This window comes from Molothrus ater, chromosome 8 (genome assembly GCF_012460135.2).
Source record: "Molothrus ater isolate BHLD 08-10-18 breed brown headed cowbird chromosome 8, BPBGC_Mater_1.1, whole genome shotgun sequence".
NCBI classification, from domain to species: domain Eukaryota; kingdom Metazoa; phylum Chordata; class Aves; order Passeriformes; family Icteridae; genus Molothrus; species Molothrus ater.
Window position 1 is genome coordinate 25,194,210 of NC_050485.2, and position 22,045 is coordinate 25,216,254.

At 40.8% G+C, this 22,045-nt stretch overlaps 1 protein-coding gene across 3 annotated transcripts in view; it reads right to left on the minus strand.

Annotated features, from left to right (window-relative positions):
- Positions 1–2,943: 2,943 nt before the first annotated feature.
- The window catches only part of SORCS1 (sortilin related VPS10 domain containing receptor 1), a 257,487-nt gene continuing 238,385 nt past the window's right edge, over positions 2,944–22,045 (minus strand). Inside the window, exons 22-28 of one of the 3 annotated variants that reach the window (XM_036385254.2) lie at positions 21,790–21,902; positions 19,316–19,447; positions 9,896–9,995; positions 6,518–6,623; positions 6,184–6,344; positions 4,631–4,749; positions 2,944–3,326 (exon numbers count right to left, since the gene is read on the minus strand). In XM_036385254.2, coding sequence (XP_036241147.1) covers positions 3,270–3,326; positions 4,631–4,749; positions 6,184–6,344; positions 6,518–6,623; positions 9,896–9,995; positions 19,316–19,447; positions 21,790–21,902 — 788 coding nt within the window. In that variant the 3' untranslated portion in view covers positions 2,944–3,269. The remainder of the gene's footprint in view (positions 3,327–4,630; positions 4,750–6,183; positions 6,345–6,517; positions 6,624–9,895; positions 9,996–19,315; positions 19,448–21,789; positions 21,903–22,045) is intronic. The other 2 variants (XM_054515529.1, XM_036385255.2) reach the window with 2 other exon arrangements.

Consider the following 22,045-nt stretch of genomic DNA (forward strand, 5'->3'; position numbering starts at 1 on the left):
GAAGTATAAATTTCTCTGAAGCCACAATGTCTGTCTCATCTGTATGTTAAGATGGCAGTAGAGAATCAACATCAAATCAGGAAAATACTTTATTTGACTTTTTAATCATATTTTAACTCTCTAGTCCTTCTGACAAAGAATGATGAACTTTTTTGTTCCCTCAAGTGAAGACAACATCCTCAGAGAAAATTCATATTGGATTTTGTAAGTATTTTGTATTCTTTGTTTACTCTCACAGTGTTCATCCATTAGCAGTGAATTACTGTGTTGTTACACAAACCAGAAAACAACTACAAATAACAATCAGTCTCTGCCTCAGGACACACAACAAGCTGAAGAGAATGATCTGAAAATGCTGTAGAGAAATGCTTGCCAAACCAGACTTACTGTTTATGGCCAGAACAGATGCCTGCTAATTCAGGTGGGTACTTAAACTATTAAAGCAGATTAAGGCTTCACACACCTCAGTGAGTCACCTGCACTGTGGCCATTCCAGCCTGAATGGAGAAGGCTGCAGTGTCCACTTGAATATTCTAGGCTAATAATTGTTAATTACACTGGGGTCTGCCCAGGACTGAAAACTACTCCCTCCTCCAATGAGAAAACCCAGGACTCCTGGACTGGTATTGTGCCATACCATAGCCCTGGTTCTTGAGGATACCCAAACCCCACTTATGTGCACACATAAATTCAGATCCTGAGGTACAAAAAAGAGCACTGAAGCTGTTAAAAGAGGTGGCTGCATCCTGAGTTCTGTGTTCTTCCTTTTTTTCTCAGGAACAAGCATCCAGTACCATATGGCAAGCTGACAGAAACTTCCTAGGCTTCATTTTATTCACATGTAAATTAATCAGTAATGCTAATAATTCAGACTTTCCTTCATCAGTGCTGGCAGAAGCAGAGCCAAAAAAATATATTTTAAAGGAACATTTAACAGAGATTGTATGGGGAAGGATAAGCATGGAGAGGAAATGAAGCTGGAGTTCCAGGGAACTGCTCAGAGCCATTGCTTGTTTGGAAAGCATAAAAATTGGGGAGTGAGAAAGTTACCTTTATATTGGCATCTTGCTTCTAGGAACTGTATTTTGCCCCATTTGTGAATATATATATATCTTCCTTAGGTTATCAACTACCTCCTGTTTTAATACTGTTATTGATATCTATAAGGGATAGAGGCTAGAATGAGCAAAAAAACCATAGACCTTCATTTAGAGACATAATCTGTTTAATAAATATGACTGTAAAAGCAATAAACAATAGCAATTATACATTACGCTACATTGTATTTAACTAAAGGGAAAAAAGAAGATGAAAAAGTACATCAAAAAAAGTAATTTTAAAATTAGAAATAGTTCCAACACTATAAGAAAACTTTTTGATTGGCTTACTATAAAAATAAGTTGGCTAATGTTGGACTTCAGTGGGGACTATTATACAGTTGCAGCCAAAACTTTCCCATCTTTCTTAAAGCTGTAGTTGCAAACATAATAGCAAAGCCATACAAACTGCTGTGTTTCTACCAGTCCTCAGAGAAACTGCAGAAGGAGGCAGAGGACTCTGTACTGTGATTATCCTTTAACTACTACGGGCCCAATGTCCTTGGTATCATTTTTGTTTTGCCAGCAAGTGGGTTGATTTAGGTCTGTGCCCAGTTTGTGACTGAGAAATTCAAAGCCACCACCACCAAATCCCTGCCCTGGGACTCTGGGCCACACTTACCATGCTGATTTCTCCTGGTCTTGACTCAGGCTGCCATGGGCAATGTCTACTGAACAAAACCCACCTATGTCAGCAATCAGGGTGCCTCCTACAAAATGCCTCACTGATTATGAGCTGGCCTCTACTTTTCTCCACCTAATATAGTTAGTCAAGTGTACACTGGTTACAGTATTTGTGTCTTTACACTCCAAACCAAAATCCTGGTGCTAGGTTTAATTACCTGAGTTGGGTTGGAAATCAACAGCTGTAATGACCATGGGCTAGGCTTCACACAGCTAACCAGTGTTTTTGGAGGACTTGTTTGAGATGTGCTAATCCTACTTTCCTGCTGTTCCCTTGCACAGCCTGTGTGAACGTGTCCTACAGGCCTCATTTCCTCTTGCAGGGTAAGATACAAGCTTAAGTTATTTATAAGAATTCAAATCTTGTGTAAGAGTGGTCCTGTGGTACTGAGGCTCAAAATGCATGGCAACAACCTCAAGCAAAATTCTCCCTTCTCTGCCCACAGTGGCAGGAGCTTACAGATCTGCAACCAATGGAGTGCCAAAGAAAGCCATTGGAAAACTGTGCACAGACCTTTCCCTGCCCCCTATTCTGTGGACAAGGTGCATTTCAAAAACTGACAGGCCTTTGGGTGACTTTGAAAAGGCAGAGATTTCCTGGGGCTTCCCCAGACAAATTCAGCCATCAGCACTACACAGAGCTGACGGTGTTGCTTTCTCTCAGCCAAAACTGAAGGTGTAAGGCTGGCACAAAGTTCAGTAAGTTCTTGCTGGCAATAACCTCCTGCCTGTAATGCATGCTTGATCTGTTCTGTTCAGGGTTAGGAGGGAACATTACCCTCCCATGGCACTGCCTTGGTGTGAGCAGCTAAGAAAGCTCTTCAGGAAGGAGCCTGGCCTCGCAGTTGGCATCACCCACACTCACACTCAGCCTCCTCGCAGAGTGGGGCACGGGCAGCAGCTGCAGCTAGAGGAACGAAGGGCAGAGTCCAAACAGAGAGATAAACCAGACTGACCAAGAATATTTTCAGTGCCTTAAAACTCCAGTGTGATATTTTTTTGTGTGTGTGTGTGTCCTACAGAAGTCTGCTGGAGCAGTTACCCCTCCCGCAGCCCAAAGTGCTAAAAGAGCAGTTAAACCTAAAGCCAAGAACCCTAAACACTCCCTCCCACCTCCCACTGCCCCAGCCCTTCTCCCCCCACATCCCAGCCCACCCCTCTCCCTAAAGAAGAGACCCCCCCCCCATGCATATTCTTGGCCTATATCATTATGAATTTTCTACAAATTAGAGACAGATCAGAAAAAAGAGAGTGAAAGGGTGAGGGGAAAGGGCCTCAGGGGTGAATAGTGGTACCAATTCCTCTCCCCCCACCCCCACTAAAATTGAACACCTGTACAATGCAGTTCCACTATGGTCTCAGTATAATGTCCACATGCACAGGCTTAAAGCTAAAAACCCTTTGTCATCTGAAGAATTAAAAAGTCCAAATGCAGTGAGATCTCCTCCTTTTTTTAGATACAGATGTTGGTGTCCTCAATTCAACCATTTACATAGGTAGGGATTTCTTTTGTGCTCTGGGGCTCAGCAGCTGTGGAAATACTTCCTGTGGCAAAAACAAAATAAAAGTCAGTAAGTAACATGCATATTTAGTCAAGGAAGACGCTTGCAGGTATCACCTTGATTGCCTTTGGGATTCAGCTGTTCCAGACTGACACATTCTTTCCAGAAATATTTTCTTGTCATTCAAACACTGAAGATGATGTCCTGTTCTTTTGCTAATGAAGATGATTCACCCATGGTAGAGGGAAAGGCAGGAGCAGAGGGGTGGAGGAAAGGAGGGGTTGAGGTCCTCAGAGGAAATGTGTAACTCATTTGCAATGATAAGGTGTTAGAGATTTCATAAATAACCTTAACCTTTGCATTTGCAAAAGAAGTGCCTAAAACACACTCATCCACAAAATAGGAAAGTGAGGTTTTGTTGCCAGAGTTTGAAGAGAAAATTAAATGATGCAGGGACATTAATTCTGATTCTTCCAAGGCAGGATCCCTGAATGTTAGTCAAAGGTGATGAAAAAAAAAAGGTTTCTGAACAAGCATACGAAAGAGAAACACCCAATTACAGTCTTGCTTTGTTTTCCCAAAAGAAAGAAAACTCATTAAAAAAGAAATTGCTGATTTCCAGAAACAGATGAGGTGGTTGTATAGGAGAGTACCTTTGCACTTTCTATTCTGTTCACATCTAGGTCCAGACCTTCTCATTTTGTCAATGAGCTCTGATTCAGTTTTCTCATTCATCTCACTGACAGGATGGAAAAACACTCTTTGGAAATTTGTTGGACTGATTCCTTTTGATACATAATTGAGTCTGTGTATCTCACACATTTAACTTTAGCACTCGATCATGCAGTCACAGGTGCAAACCAAGGAGTTGTAAAGAGCCAATTTCTGGTGTAATGCAGTGTTCAGTAGCACAGCTGAAAAATATATAAAATTCTGGCTGTTATAGAAAGACAAAAATGCTATAGATGCACCAAATGAAAACCTACCCCCAAAATTTGCTTTTGATTTCTCTTATCCTGGAGCCTTCTAGGGTTTAAGTTTCCATCACCAGCAAGAGCAGTTTTGAAGGCACCTTGCATAGAGCCAGCAGTGACTGACCCTTGCCACTGCAGTCTGAAACTGCAGTTTGCACCTGTGAAAACATGAACTACCACCACTGCATTCTTTTAGAAAGGGGAAGCTCAAAGCCTAAAGCTCACCCAATTCCAGAAAAAGACTTGAAACTGGGTGTTTCTCTCTTAGCATCTTACAGCAATTTTGCCTTGGAGGTTTTTAGGGGAGGGAAAAAAACCAACAAGAACAAGAAAACCAAACATAAAAAAAAAATTGTTAAAGTTTAGGACCCACCGCTCTGGGTCTTGGCTTGAAATCTCTTGGTGATCCACAAGCTTTTTGGAAGTCCTCTGTCCAGACTACCTTGGTTGCATTTCCTTTCCTTGGGCTCTGGACTGTGGCCTGAGGTTGCTCTGTATGGGGAATACCACATTGGAAGGTTGGTCCCCTCACTCCATCCTGTGTCCTGCTATGCAGGAGTGTCCAGGTCTGCTGATGAATAGCTGCTTAAAAGCTTTTAATAGCTAAAAAACCTCCCTAGTGAACAGGTTAGGAGAGATCAGCATTGACTGCAGTGGTGCTTCCAGCTTAGACATCAGTTTCATCAAGAGCCTTTCTCCTTTTTCCTCCCAGGTTATTTCACAGGCTGCAATCTTAGCACATCACACTCCCCCTTTTAATTGTCCTTTTCCTTGTTCCCTCTCTTGCAGCAGCCATGACTGCAAGCCTGCTTTAGCAAACACTCCAATAGATTTTACGAACATCCTCATGTGAGATCTAAGGTTTGTTTAGGCTGATGAAACTGTGCAAATAAGGAATCTCAGTTGCAACTGTGCTTCACTCCTGCCTAAGTCACAGATCACAAAATAGTTGGGGTTGGAAGGGACCTCTGGAGAACATCTAGTCCAACCCCCCTGCTAAAACAATTTCACCTAGAGCAGGTTGCACAGGATCATGTCCAGGAGAGTTCTGAGTATCTCCAGAGAAGGACAGTCCACAACATCCCTGGGCAGTCTTTTCTCTTTAATTCCTCTAAAATAGGTGCATGTCCTTATTTGCAGGGGTACCTCCAGTCTGGACCTGCAGAACTGTCACCTCATGAATGAAGCTGAGCATTGCCTAAGCAGTCCTGGCTTTAGCAGAACATGTCTCCAGACTGAAACCTCCCTGCTCTGTCCCAGTACTTCTACTGTAGCCAGGGTAACAGAAAACAGACTGATCCCAGAATGCTCTGCCCAAATCTATTCACTTTAGGTCCTAAAAAAGCCTGCTTTTGGAAATAATCAAACACATAGGCCTGTGAGAGAAGTCAGCCTGAGGATAAACCCAGCTGTCCAATACTGAGATCCCAGGTTTTACTCAGTTTATTTGGGAATCAGCCAGACTAACACTGCTGCTGGCAGCAGGGTCTGGCACAGCACAGAGATCCCAGCAGTAAAAACATCAGCAGATATTTAGCTTTTAGATATTACTTACCGAATCACCTGCTCACCTCCATGTTCCAGGTGAGCTTCATCAGTTCTTCTGGCTATGGGGCTTAGCCCCACAAGTATATCAGCCCCAGCAAAATAAATTACATTGCCAGCAGGATTTTTTTGAGAAGGGGAGGGGATCTACGTAGAGCAACTAGGAGAGAGAAAAAGCCTAAAGTTGTTCCCCTCCCTTTCATCACATAGCAGTGAGGGAGAGGGAAGAGTTAGAAGGTTTCCTGTAGCAAAACTAACGTTGCAGCAGAAGAGAATGGGAGAAGGATTGTGCAGGAATATGGGAAGAGGGGAGGCTGAGAAAAAGGTTAGCCAATTATAAGTCGGAGTCTGACCAGCTGCAGGATGCTGCAAGTTATTTACCTATGGGGTGGACTTCCAACTTCTCATCTACTAGTTGCTCAGGGCTCATCAGCTCACTTTGAGGGACATTAGGTATGCTTTCCCTCTGACTGACTGGACTGACCATCTCTTGATCTTTTTCATTCTGCATCTGTGCATATATATTAAGGCCAGGAATCTTCCTAAAACATTAACAGAAACCATCATTGTGTGGTACTCTGGCAGATGATGTAGTATCAGCTTTTACAAACCAAAAAACAACTCTCTCAGAAAAAGAAAACCCAGCAAACAAACCCCAAACACCTCAGCAAAAGGCAGCAAGGGAGAGAAGGAAGTGGCTCAGGGAAGGTCATACCTTTTGAACTTGTAGATGATGAACACAGCTAGTCCCACAAAAACAACAGAGAGGAGCATCAGCATGGCTGAACCACTGTGACTGGGAGTGAGGTCCACCAGGGGAGCTGCAAGAGAGGAGAAGGTTAGAGCCACCTCCAGCCTGAAGTGAAAGCTGCTCCCTCCAGAAATACAGTTCATTCTCCCCTCTTACTGCACTTGTAGCAGGTCTGCATATCTCCTGGGCTTCTCTCCCTTTTTAATGCACCTGGGAAGAAACCCAAGTTCAGATCACCTGTGCTCAACATACCTCTTGATGTGAAGTTCCACAGCTTTCCCTTTAGAGGACTTTCAGATTCAAGAAAAAACCCTGAACACATCAAAACCAATCTTAATTAAAGAGCCTCTCTGTATTTCTCCTCAGAGTTTTGCTCACCATCTTGCCATAACCCCTCCCAAAACAAGGCCACCCAACCCATCCAGAAGCATGGATTTTCCAAAAATACAAAGTGAATGGCATTAAACAGAGTTTCCATCACTGTCACACACATACACAGGAAGGCAGTGAGCCTCCAAGCAGTTTCACATCTAGGAGCAGAGGAGTCAGTTGTTCCTGCAGACTCTGTACTGCAGACAGACAGAGCTCCAGCTGTGCCCCAACAAGGAGCAAACACATCCTCACACACAGAACATGGCCCAGGTAGTGCCCTCCTCTGCAAGGCAGTCAAACTCAACTTGAACTGCTGCCAAACACATCCTCCCCCTCTTGCACCTCTTCACATGCACTGAACAGACCCCTCCTAAACCAGAGCCAGAAGACACAAGGCAACAGGCTCACACAAGCAAAGGCACACACAACACATGCACATGTATTTCCAGCTTCACATCCAGACTGATAAACCCAAAACTTGCAAAGAGAAGTGAAAAATCTTCCCCTTCCCACATCTAGCAGGATCCAGAATGAAAGGATCCATTATTATGAATTCCTCACACATCTCTACTCTGTCCCCTCTCCACCTGTGTTTTGTGGGTCTCTGCAGCTCTGTGGGATGACAAAGTGGCTCTCCAGCCTATTCAGATTCAGCATCACTCAATGTTCCTCTCTAATGCTGCACTGAGAGCCTAGTAATAAACAGCTATTTAACTGCTTTGTGAGGAATATTGGCATGTTTTCCTCTGCCTTAGAGTTGAAGTTGTTGTCTGTTGGGTTGGGGACATTGGTTTGTTTTCTTATCTCATGAGAAGAAGGAATGAACATGATGAATGAATCACAATCTGTTGTCTATAATTGCCATAAATTAATCCTTCCTCCAGTGTGGTCTGAACAAAGAAGAAAGAAGTCTGGAATGTGCTGAGGCCAACGCTTGTCATTCTCTGTGCTCCAGGGAATGCACACACTCACACACACACACACAGACAGAGTCATTTCTACAGGCTCTGCTTGAATGTCCACTCCAAGCTACTTTAGATACCTGCACTTTTGCTCCCTGCAGGTCCTCTGCTGCAGAAAATATTGCTGTGCACGGGCAGGCACACACAGAGGGGAACATAAATGTGCACCTAGGCATGCATCATAAATGTAGCTGTACACAGGTATCTGTGTGTACACTTCCAAAAACACATTGAGCTTTGTGGTTCAGCCAACTACAGCCCATAGCTACCAGAGTCCAGAACAAAATCAGTGAAAAGGCTGGGAAAGAAGGGATAACATAGCCCAGAGCAGCACCTTTGGGCACGTGCATCCCCTGGGAGTGTGTCTTCCAAGGGTTGCTTCTGGCATTGTGCTGTGTTCCAAGTTTCCCTGGTTAATTTTATTTAATTTTTTATAAAAGCTTGGATTTCCAAAGGCCAGTTCTTATTTTCTAACAACCAAAACAATAGCTTTCAGCAGAGAAGTAAGTCTCTCCTGGCTCTTTGTCAAATTTTGAACTATTCACAAGTTTTGGTGTCATGATATTGGGCCTTTTGCTTAGATGGAGAACATGACCTCTGCAGCTTGTTAAGGAGACATAATCCCTCAAAGACCTCACAGTGGATGTTCTCTGGGTTTTTAATACATAGTTTGGCCATCCAAGCTCATTTTGCATTCTCATTGAATCCTGTTTCTGCAAGAGAAAAAATCCTATAGGGTTCCTATAGGACATTGTGAGTCCAGTTACAGCAATCACTCACCAGTGGCTTTGAGAAAGTACAACAAAGCCTGCCTTACAGAAAAAAATAGTGCTTGCATCTGTTAGAGACAAAAAGTACTCCTTCTTGGTGTCTGTGTGTAAATACAAATAAAAACATGCATTTTTGGTGAAAATTATGAACAATTGCACATAACTCTATTTTTGAAGCTGACATTATATGCTTTTGGTTCTAACTTGTCTAAAAATAAGCATCTGCCCATCTGCTCCACAGCTAATGGAAAGCAGAAACATACAGCAATATTCTCAGGACAGATACTATAAAGCTCTGCTTAGGAAAAATTAAATATTGGAAACCCCAGGCCTTTGGGGGAATTTAAATGCAGTCACATTACACCCTTTCTTAATGGTCTCTCTTTTCTTACTGCTTACAAGGCTGCAGCACATGGACTGACATCTGGTTGGGAAAATCCATTCATACCACAAAAAGTTTTTGGAGAGCAGTTTGCTGGTACAAATGAACTGAGGGTTTAAGTTTGCAAGTTATCAAAAGAATCTGGTACCAACTGATCAGAATTATCAGCAGTGCCTGGGGAAAATGAACTCCTAAGAGTGTGGATTGGGGTGTCCATCTCTTGTTCAGTAGGACCTGTGCTGTGAAATGAGTTTTTAGCATGCAGAATAGACAGTGACATATGCAATTAAATATCAGGACTTTGGAGATGACTTATTTTGAAATAGGATTAGTTAAGGCCCAAACTGCCTGATCTTATTTTTGTGCATATCTATATTGATTCTAGTCTTTCATACTGCTGAACAACCCTTGAGCAGTGTTTAGTTGCTTTGAATGTTTGTTTTGCTGACTCTAGAATATCTGAACATATCCAAGGCTAGCAGGTAACTTTAGCACTGTGAGACCCAGGCTGAAAATGCCGTGGTGCTGCTTAGCTTTTGAATATTTCAGAGATAACCAAGAAACGCACACTTCTGCTGCTACTTATACCACTTTTCCAAAAAAAACAGTAAATTCTTGCACCTAGGAAAACAAAAGGATTAGCTGTAAATGCAAAAAGCCATTATATCTTTCTGGCATGATATAGAAAGGTGAGGTAGAGCAGACATTTTAATGTCTGCTCATATACTGTGTTGTTATTGTGATATAAAAATAAGAAATGTTTAGAATACAGCTGATAGCACACTACTACCATTGATATATTGCTTGCTGTGATATAGAGGAACACAGAAGGCACACACAGAGAGAGGATACTCACCTGCTGTTAAATGGGCAGCATGGACAAGGATTCGAACTCCTGGCTTCAACTCAAAATGGACCAGGTTTTGGTTCAGTTTCTGGATCAGTGTTTCTGAAATCTGGGAAGGGAAAAAACCAACCAACAAAAAAAAAACCAAAAAAACGAACCGAAACCAAACGAAACAAACAAAAACCCAAAAAAACACCAAAAACAAAAACAAAAAAAAAAAAAAAACCCAAAAAAGGTATTTGTTAATTTGTTTCTGCTGGCAAAGGAAAGATTTTGCAGACTTTCCGAGCACAGATTCCTATCACCTCACAATGAAGGATTTTGGACAGAGTGGTTTGTGTATGGTCAGCACTGACTGAGCAACAAGGTGCCCAGTCACACCTCTGTGAGAGCAGCCCAGCAGCAAAAGGGAATTGGGCACCAAGGGAACGTTCCACCCTCATGTTAAAGTGGCCACAGGACCAGCCAGCAGCATCACATCAGTGAACTCATTCACTCTTCAAGGGAAAGGAACTTTTCAGTTGTAAATGAACACTTGCTCCTAATAAATAACTGCTTGTTTGTTGAGTGGCCAGTTCCATGCTCTTAGAGGATGTTCATAACATGTGACACACCTGAATAACAATGAATGGTTTGGACCCTTGCCACAGCTTGCAGTTAATTTTCAAGTTCTAAAAGCAAATTTCATTTCATCCAGCTCTGAGATTTAAGACAGCTGCTCCCTAATCCTTAAATATGTACCAGAACCAGCTTGAATCTGGAAGTGTTAACTGACTACAGAACGTGGCTTAAACAAAATGCATATTCCATCTCTTCTTCTGGGTTACATTCATAACCCACTCTCTTTCATGGGGGAGATATTCCACAGAGCATTCAGATCACCAGATTATCTTTCCATAACTGGTGACATCAACAGAGCAGAAATGAAGCAGATTATTCCTCCTTTAAGGACACAACAGAAAAGATGAGCATTTGCTGAGATAAGACCCCGTGAAATCTGTATTTGTACAGTAAAGGAGCCAAACCGTGGTCCAATCTGTTGGCAAACATGCCTTTTTTTAAAGTCAGTTTGTTGCAATGAGCACAGATCCACTTTTTTCCACATCACACTTTATTACATGCAAGAGGTTTCAGGCTTGTTGCCATTAAAACCAAAAAATCTAGATAGATTAATCAAGGAATGGAAGCCTACAGACATGGTGTTGACCGTTTGCTGTGTGTCTTTTGTACGTTCATTTGCCTGACATTTCATGTATCTCACATTTTCTTACAGCAGAGATCAATTTTCCAATTGAACAGTCACAGTTCTCCAGGTTGGCTTATTTAGGGAGAGGTGGTTGGAAAACTGGAAACACAACATCTGCCATAACCTATACTATGCAGTTGATGAGAATGTGTTTTTATAATCATACCAGGATCAAGTGGAATCGTATTCTAGTGCTCACCACTTAATTCAATTTGTTTTAAATAAATCCTTATTCCTTCTTGAAGATTAATGAAAAATTGTCAGAAAAAAGAACATTCCAATAATTTTTACACCATCTTTTTCATGTTCTTCATTTTTGCCTGGTTGAGCTATTTCAGTAAATTCTACCCAGATATGATTAGATGTTCCTTGGCTATCATTCATCACAGTATGAGATTTATCTGCTTCTTTTATTTTTTTAACATTCTTAATGGTTCTTTCAATACTCTTGGCTCATACACTTCATTTCTGGCTGCTGATCACTTGAATATGTGCCTTTGGTCCAATATCAATTTGGCAATAACTCTTACTGGCATTTTATTTATATTTTTAAATATATCTCTTTAAAGTTACAATTTATTTCATGGGTGCCAGAATGAGCAATAAATATATTTCTTCCAATAGCAAGAAAAAAATACCACCTGCATTCAAAGAGCCATCTGTTGAGCTCAGAGCAGCAGGGATGGTGACACAAAGATGTGCAGTACATGAAGAATGCCTGGGAAGCAAATTATAGCCCTCTTTAAGGATTTGAGCATATTAATAACCAAGATTGGCAACTATAAAAAGTTTTTAATCTCTAAAACTAGAGCAACAGATGCAGATTGATATGGTGTAAGCCAGGTACCTTAATGGCTCATGGAACTAATGGGGAAAGTATCATCCTGGCTGTATCCAGTCCTACATAAAACCTAACAGCTCTCTCCCATAACCCTGCAGGAATTTTCCTTTCTGCTCTGAGATCCTGATGCTGCTGGGGCAGCTGAGCCTCTGGGAGGAAAAAAAAAAAGGCAAATATGAGACAGTAAACTAAAGAAAGGAGACAACCACAGTGTGTGTCATTCCTCTTCAACACATTGTGATACCTGCACAACATGGCAGGGAAAGAGCAGAGGTAGAAAACACACATGATGCCTTCTATACAGCAGAGGCTTACAGTGGTATGTAACTGAGTCTGCAGCTAGCAAACGTTGTATGTGGCACTGGAGAATGGCTTCCTCAAGGATTTGGGCAAAAAAGGGAAGAATGGGAGAATCTGGAGAAAGTCAGCATGAGAAGGTACAAGAGATTTGGCTGGGCACTGGTGAGGGCAGTGAGATCTCCCCTGGCCTGCCTGCAGGCTCGTCGGGCACTGAGTGAAGAGGCAAAACTGCAGCTGAGAGGTGCTGTGGCTGATGTGTGAAAGAAAAATCAACAGGTATTCCTGTCTGGATGGCCAAGGGAAAGAAAAAACAGGAAGGAGACAGGAAGTAAGGGTAAAGTAGTAAGGAAAAGAAAGAGCCACAACTCAAATTTATTATTACTGTATTGCTTTCTTACTTGATTATGAATGAGGACTTCATTGTATAACATCCTGTACAAATTCATCTCAGACTAAAATAATTTTTGCCTGAGACCATCAGTGTCTCAGCAGAGGCTTGAAACAGCAGTAACTGTTCCAGGACTATACACAAAGTGTCAAAACTGGCAGCAACACTGTTCATTCTGTGCAGAGTATAAAGCATATTTCCTCAGCTTGATTAATTACATGTTCTCCCAGTGGCTTTTTGTGTACAGCTTTTTTTTTTTTTTTTTTTGCCTTGGTCTTTATGGAATCTGAACAAGTTAAAAAAGTGAGTAACAGCCTAAGATCTTCAAAAGTGCCAGGAATTCTAGTAAGAATCAGACATCTGCCTTCCTCAGGCAGCTCTGGAGATTCCTGACACACACGTCTGAGAGAAGAACAGATGCATTCAGATGTGTTTTTAAAATGTTTGCTTGTTTGGTATAATATTTTCGTTTTTCTTTATGTAGGAAACAAGATTCTCTTCAAAACAGATACACAGAGAGAAAATGCATTTCTGTACTCCTAAAAATTATCTGAAATAGAAACCATACATAATGGCCTAAAAAGGGCAGTATTTAAGGTCAGTGAGCAGCTTGCATAAACCTCAAGGATCAAATTTTACATTGGGATTGGACACTGCCCTCCAAAGCTGGACCTGGCAAAGTTTGTGGTCCTCACATGGTCCCAAGGATGCACTGAGAGGTCAATCAGGACATTTGCTTTGAGATTGGAGATTCCTCTGCCTTCAAGCTTGTTTCTATCTCAGTTATCAGACTTTATTCTAGGAGTGGTTCTGACTTGACTTGTTTGCAGTATTAATATAGTGCCTCTGAATTAAATTTCCACGAAAAGGCTGATCTCAGTTGTTGAGGTAATAAAAAGGTTTCAATGGTGAACATTTTGGGGTTTGTGCTTCCCTTTATTTCTGCACTCAAAGTGATACCATGGATGCATTTTGGTTTAAAAAGCAGAAAAGGAAACATCAAAGTACTTTGACCCATTTCAAAAATAGCAACACAACTCCAGTTGAACAGCCAGACCTTCATCTGAAGAACAGGTTGGCCTCAGGCCTCCCCCTCTTCATCTCTCCCTCCTGGAGATGCAACTAACTTAGCTGAAGACAAAACTTCTTAGAATAGCAACCTCTTAATTTATAGTCTTCAAGAGTCTCTCTTGTGAAAATAATTAGCTTTCAAAATTAGTTTTGGTCCTTAACTGAGCCTCATTGACTTTATCTGCTTCATTTGCAGAATTAAGCATGATGTGCAAAAATAATTCAGTAATAGGAACTATTCTTCATGTATCATTTTTCATCAAAGGACACATAATGAATAATAATAACAGACAATTTGTGAATGAAAAAAAAAGAGATTCCAATTTAAAAATGGAACAAAACAAAAATTAATTTGGCTGCTCTTAGCATTTTGTCAGATTTAGGACTCTAAAACAACTATGCGAACCAAGAAGTAGAATTATCACTGAGAAGGGCATTTTCCCATACCTTTATTGACTTTTGAAACCCCTGGTGTAAATTATTTTAGGCTAATTGAATGTGATTCAACTGTGCCAGTATGCACTAGCTAAGAATCTTGATAATTTTATAGATACTGTGTAAAGATCTCAACTAATGAGTGCTACACTTCAATTCATTGAGCAAATCAATAAACAACTAAGGAAAGAATTAGGCACATTGATTTAGTAGGAAGAAACTTGAACCAACATTGGGAAAGTGAAGTGGGGCCAATGTGGATTACTTTAAACTGTGCCACTTGCCCTGGATAACCTTGGACACTTCACATGGGGCCTCTAAAGCTTGCTTGCCTTAGCACTGAAATGAGCACAGGCACTGACTTCCTGGCTCCAGCAGGAATTTCTGCACATCTTTAATGGAAGATGCTAAATTCAAGCTGCTGGGAGTATCCAGGGACACTGTGAGAGCACGAGGCAGAGGATATTCCTGTGGTTACTCTGGGACAAGAATGGAACAGCAGATATGAACCCAGAGACCTGGACATAAAAGCTAGGATCTACTTTTGATGAACAAAGGCAACCAAAAACAGCCTTGAGAATCAAGGGCTGCTCTGTACACTGAGCAAAAGATGAGGGAGAGGGCTGATAGTCACGTGGCAGGAGTTAACTCAAAGGTATTAAGACAAGAGATTTACACAGCCTCTCCTGTAGCACACAAGCAGCTACTAAGAAAAGCTGGCTAAAGAAAAAAGCCCCTGGTACAAGGTCTTTTGGTTCACATTATTCCATCCTCTCCTCATCTGCCTCTACTTCTTAATACTTGTCCAACCTCCCCTAAGTACCAGTGGAAGACTTGATCTTCATTTAAAGGCACAGATGTTGAAAAAAATCTCTCCTCGTAAACATTAGATGATTTACCCTATATATCAACCTCTACCTGGAATTTAATTTCCAGGACTGATTGGCACAATTTTCTGTAAGATTTGAAGGCATTCACTGTCATGATCTTGTTGCTAAAAGTATTTTGGTGATGGGCACATCTGAAATACATTAGAGGAAAGAAAAGTACTGAAAGCAAGTACACTGAAACACTAAAGCTGAGGAGGGTCGACAAAAGAAAACCCCAAACTCTAAAATAAGACAGAAGCTCCATCAGCTGCAAAGAAGCAGATGCAAAACTAAATCTGCTTTAAGGAAAGAATCTCAAGAGGTAAACCCTTACAGCCTTCCTGAATGCCACTGTCAATGTTTCAAATTCACAAGAGGTATTTAATCTCTGCAGTTCATCACTGTCCATTTGATAATCAGTCATCCATGTCATTTCCCATCTCTTTGGCTGGATACAGACACTGGCCTCAGCTGCAACATATTGAGTACAGTTGGCTACCAACCAGCTGATGTTACCATTTGCCAAAGTCTCCATCGTGCTATTTTGCTGAGAGCTTTTCGCAGAGAAAATATTAATGGCCTCAAATGTCATTAACTATTTGCTCCTACCCCTGTTTTGCATACTTTTACAGTAATTTTGAATAGGCCAGTGAAAAGCACCCAAATGGAGAAGTAAAGAGAAATTCAGGATAACACTGAAACCTTTTCTTGATATGAAAACATCACTTCAGAATTATCATGTACCTTCTGCTTACATTTATTTACTAAAATAAAATGCATTTTTTATGTTTGAGAAAAATCCCCCACTAGGAAACAACATGGAAAGAAGATAATTTGTGAAATGCATAAATAAAAGGTAACCCCTCAGAATCCTCCTACTGAGTAAAACCATACACTGAAATAAAGAGTAATCGCAACTGCCCTCCACTGAATTTTGATTACGATATTTTCCTACTGAACATTCATTTTGAACTGTATTTGTGCTAAAAATAACTCAATTCATTGAAATGTTACTATTAGAGATTTGTCCTTCACTGAAGAAATGTGTGTTTATTTCAGATTTAGCAGATCTGAATTTTGTAATCATCAAATTCACCCAGCCCATCCATGAAGATGGTGTGACAACTGCATTCCAGCCCAAGCGGCCAGTGGCAATTCTGGGTGGCTGTTTTTGCAAGATTTGGGATATTTCAGTGTTGTTGCAGTCATAGCATGCAAATCAAAGACCACTGTTTGACAACTGCCAATTATTTCTATATTTTTAAGCAGGGTGGTAGTCTGTCCTCAGCTACTGACAGACTACCAATGAAGCAGAGCAATCAAATGACCCAATTAAAAAAGAAAAAGAAGGGGGAAAAAAAGGACGCAATATTCCTGTCATAAATACAAGATTTTGCAAATGTGTTTTGGGATTCTGCAGGATGAAAAGGCCTTTTGACTTTTTTACGAAACTGTGAAGAATAACTTTGCACTGACTACAGAAAGTGGAGTGGATCAAGCACTTTTTTTGTATTTATGTATTAGGTGAAGTTGTCCTATGTTGCACATTGAGAAACTTCCCCAGACTCAGATGTAGCAGTTTTTTTTGGCTGTCAACAGCAGCCAAACCTTTTAAAGGTACTTTAGTCTCCAATGGAAAATATTAGGAATGCAGAGTTCACATTTCTAAATGCAAACAGATATGACAATAATTGATTCTATGTATACATAAAAAAATAATATGGGACAATTGTATGAAAGCGATGCATCAAGTGAGGAAGAAAATGATATTTACCATCTAACCACAGTCTAAAAGACAGATGAGACATAAATGCACTACCCTCATGGAAAACTGCATGGAAATGTACATTTGTCAAGTGAGGCACTACTGCAGTCCCACTACTACTGGCCTACTGTGTTCAGGCTCATAAAACATGAGTGGCACAAAGGAGTGTTATTGACTTTGATAAATGGGAAACCAAGACCTAGACTGTCAAGGCATTGTGGACATCTAAGTGCCTCTGAAATCAATGGGAATTATGTGTCTAGAGACAAGTGGCTGGACAAAGGGACCTAAAAGTATGTTTACAAAGCCAAATAAGTATGTATTAGATAAAAAAAGAACAGCTTAATCCACCTCAAGAGGAAACAGCAAAATGTAAGCCTCCCATGGTTATTAAATATGAATGAGATTTACTGTTAAATGTGAAAGTCCATGAAACCACATACACCCCTCATGGTTATCCATGGCAGAGCACTGGTCTAGCTCAGGTGATGAAGAAAGGAACCTCTGTAGTGAAGTGCTTCCTTAAGGAACCTTTTTCCATTGCACTACTTGTGTAAACTATTCCCATTTTATTCCCTGCACACTTGGAAGTTTCTCTTCTAAATTAGAAAACATAATTCAGAACTGTAACTCCTTTGGGTCTGCACCTGCAAGCTGGCAAGCTCACATACGTGCCTTTGAATAGCTTATTCCTTAGCCCACAACTACAAAACAGACTTCTCTTCCTACCAGAAAAGAGCAAATGCATTAGAAGTACCTCAGAAGCAACTTAAGCTTCTTAAGCTGTAGCCATCAAAAACATCTGCTCCCAATACTCATCCCAGCAACCTCAAGCACGGGGAGAGGCTGTGGAATGAGCTCTGAGACACTTTGGGCAAGGCATAGTGAAGGATCACAGGCAAAACAGATGACAAAACAGGAGAAGTATCAGAATATGCTTCAGAGCAGAGGGCAGAGACTCCCTTTGTGGCCCTTGGGCAGTTCTCACAGAAAACCCCACCATTTTCTACTAGAGTTACTAGGAAGAGGAATGCAGCACCCACAGACCAGAAAGAAAAACATTCTGACCATCCTGGGTTTTTTCAAAGAAGAGAGCTGGCTGCAAATGGCAAACAGTTTATCTCTCCTCCAAAGGTTACCATTTGGACCCCGCAGGATGCCAGAGATGCTGATGGAGTTACACTGAAAATGACATTTCTTCTTGTCCATAAAAAGGGCCATGAGAGCACTGCCAGGGCTTCCTTTCCCCACAGTCACAAAGACTCTGTTTTTCCAGGAGAGAGGAAGAGAGGCATAAAAAGAGGGAGAAAAAGAAGCTGCTGAGTGCCCAAAGGGAGCTGGGTCAGATGTAAATTTGAAAGTTTATGGACTGGCTTCCTTGCCAATTTATGAAGGAAGTTAGGAGAAGGGGAAATGAAGGAGAAAAGGAAGGAAAGATTTTTCAGAGCAGTAAATCTCCATATTTTTTGTTTATTACTTGGGAGGTGAAAATTTAAGAAGGTCATTTGTCAAAAGAAAAGATGACAGCTAGAAATGCTGAGCAAGGGAAAGCTTCAGAATATGGGTGACCTGGAGGTGTGAGGCTAAGTTAACATGGCTTGAGCCATGGACATGGAATGTGCAAGGCAGAGCTACAGTGGTGCTTCCCTCAGGGCCAAAGTTATCTTTGTCCCTGGAATCTGAGCTAATAAGCTGAGAGGCAGCAAAGGAGCTATGGGACAAGAGGATGCACATGGGAGTGTTAGGTTATCAATTGAACTCGATGGCATTAGAGGTGTTTTCCAACCTTAACAACTCTATAACTCTATGTCATTTCAGGATTTTTGCCCAGCATAATGTTTTATCTTTTAATTACAATCCTGCTAGGCCCATCTAGTTGGCAGGACCTTTTGAGTCTGCAGAGAGACAGAATCCTTCGGTCATCATAACCTATTTCAGCTGTTCACAGAGAAAACAATGCACAGTGGCTCAGCCCCACTGCCAGCACCGTGAAGAAGGCAGGCAGATTGTCCAATCCCACGCCCGTGCCTTAAACCAATGAACTGCCCCTGGTTCACCAGGCAGCTCTGTCCTCCAGTGCTTTCTAGACTCTTGACAGTGTCAGAAACTTTGCTCCACAGTTCCTGTTGGCAGGAGTCATCCCCTAAATCCTTACTTCTTTCTTCCTGCTTCCATGTAGTAAACAAGACTTCTAAGGGAACACAAATGGGCATCTAAACTCCTAAAGACAGCTCCAAAGACTGTTTCCAATGCTGGGGAAAGAAAACCAAAAAAACCTGCCCAAAACCAACCAACCAACCCCCCCCCCCCCAAAAATAGAAACATAAAAAAAAAAAAAACCCAAAGAGGATGTAACAGGTAACATGTACCCCAGTGAATCAGATGCATTCCTACCATAATTGTCAGTTTTAACCATACACAAATCCCATATAGATACAGATATATATATCTCATATACATACACAGACACAGAAATGCATGCACATACAGTTCTCCAAGTAATGGACACGATACCTGCTCTAGGCTTGCTGCTGTTCTTTTTTTTTCTCCTGTGGCATCTTGATATGGTAAAATGAAGAGTTCAGCAGACGTGGGCAGGCCAGGGAGCACTGCAACCAGAACGTGCTTGCTGGAAATACCTGTAGCCTGATACAGAGAAATAATGGAGACAGAAACAGTGTGGATGGCACTGAATGCTGAGAACCTCTTCATTAAGGCATCACAGTACTTTTACTATGTAGGGTGTATCTCGTACATCTTGTTGGCTGAAATGTTTAAGTTAGGACTTTATTATCCCTGATTTTGACACATTAGACAAAATTCAGAAAAAAAGTACCCTAAAGGCATTAATACTAGGGTCATCTCCAATCTCATGTTTCAGCTGATGCTACACAATCAGATTGCTGAGTTATTATCCAGAAAAGGACCTACTTTGGCCCTCAGGGAAGTTTTGTTAGCCAAAGGAAGGAGAAACATAATTTGATGAATCTTCCTCCATTGCCTTTCTGTTGTGAGTTATCCACCAAAGGCACTTAAATCTCAAAGTTTTGATTTAACCTGAAGTTTTCAAGTGCTGAAATTAGTTGGTCACTTTTAAAGAGGTGGGAAAAAATTGCCTTCAGGTACAAGGACAGATCACAGATGCACCACAGAGATTCCCTTGCAGTAAGGACTTGGAAGCCTCTCAGACATTAACTGGACCTAAATCTCAGGAATTCTTCTCCATGGTACTCCAGGAGCAAAGACATGGAGGAGTAGCTCATTGGAGGAAATGGTGGATGCAGGACAAAGGGTCAGCAAAACTGATCATAAATCACCATTTTCTGATCCTGTCCTATGGATAACCCGAGTGTGACTGCTGACAGTCTGGGGAAAACCCTGTGGAGTCCCCTCCACCATACACCAAGGAAAAGCATCTGGCTTTGTTCCCTTTTTTTATTTTGCTTTGTTTTGTAAAGTGGATTTAGGAAAAACCCTTATAAATATAGAAAGGTTTCTTACATTCTTTACAAGTATTCGGTGAAGCCAGGGCTTACATTATTTGTGCTTGCCTATCATGTTGCTTTAAGGTGTCAAGAAAGACACAGTATTGCCTTCATTTTCAGAGGCTGGGAACAATATTTTTTTTTTCAGAAGTGGGAGACAGTAATCAGAAAATCAATGATGCAAGCAAATAATTATGATCAAAACAAGAAATAGGATATTTCATGATAATGTGAAATTATCCCTACTCAGAGTGAAGATCAGATTTTAGTACAGAACTATAATTTTGTAGGCAGAATTTCATCCTGGTCTGATGATATTCTGTAATAAGAATACAATACTTTAATAAAAGTTCATAAAAATTCTATAGCACAGCTATAATTTCCTATTGAATTATTTCGTTATTTGACTCATTTTTATACCTTTTACTTAATTGCTGTAGAAATCTGCTGGGTTTATCTTTAATTTTTACAGGAACTTCTCACAAAGGCTTGTTTAAGGTGAATCATTTAGCTATATAAAGATGGATAATTAGCTATCAATTTTTATTTTTTCAATCAAATAACAAAAAGACTCTGTGTTTTCACTGCTCTGCTTTTGGAATGTAGCCTTGGTACTGTGGTTTTACAATTCTTCTTTTTTTATGGTTTGGTTTTGCTTTATTGAGATGTTTATATTCTGAAAATTCATCCTGAAGATAAATTGATCCTTGAATACTTGATACAGACATAAATACGTCAGAAGATAAAGCTCCAGAAAAATGCTCTTTTTTTCCCTTTCCTCATGTCTTTTAACAAAATTTCAGAAAAAAAATCTCAGAAACAATCCAGACAGTTTTGTGCACCTGATTAGTACAGTTTTTGTAGAGTTTTTGCACAGATGATGCCACAAATAACACTTAAGCTGGCTAATAACATCAACAAGACTTTTGTCCTTTCAAAATCTGAGAATCTTTATTTAAAAAAAAAACCAGAAATACTATTTCAAACAATTCCTCGCACTATTTTTCTACTGAGCTGAGAAACCCCAGCTATCTCTTCTAACTCTTATTACATCCTCAATTTCAAATGCAAATCTTCAGCTACACTGGAATATTTTTGTGACATTGTGTTCCATGGATAAAGAAGGAACTTCAGAGAAAACCAGCATCCAATCCTGCCCTGTGAGATTCATGCTATATGAAGGACTTAAAGTACTTGCTGTGGTGTTCTTCTGTGTAGCAATAATTGTTTAATTTTTAGTTTCACAAGTTTTCTACAGCATATTTGCAATTCCATTAGAAGAGTGCTGCTTTACACTGAAGGCTGACTCTGGGCACCAGATTGTCTTAGGATGAGATCATTTCACCTGTCTAGAATTTAGGATGCTGGCCTCAAACACTGTCAATTCTCCATTTCTGGGTGATGGAAACAAAGAGACATCTTGAGATAACAGCTGATCCAGACCTAATGAAGGGACAAATCAGGAGCCAGAACCTTGTAAAACAGGCTATGCACAGAGCTTACCTCCACTAGAGCTCTCTTGACTACTCTGCTGATGTCCCTTCTCCACTCTGGGATATCTGGGTTGTAGTCATCCAGGTTTGGAGAGAACGATAACCTCAGGGACTGAAATTTCTCTGCAGATACAATGGCAGTGTGGTGAGTACAGACTGAAATGCCTTAATGCCAAATGAGAGGGCAGAACCTTGTGAAACCTGGTGCAGCTCATGTTTTGCTTAATCAATTTGCAGATGGTGCACAGACTGTGAGGAAATCCAGC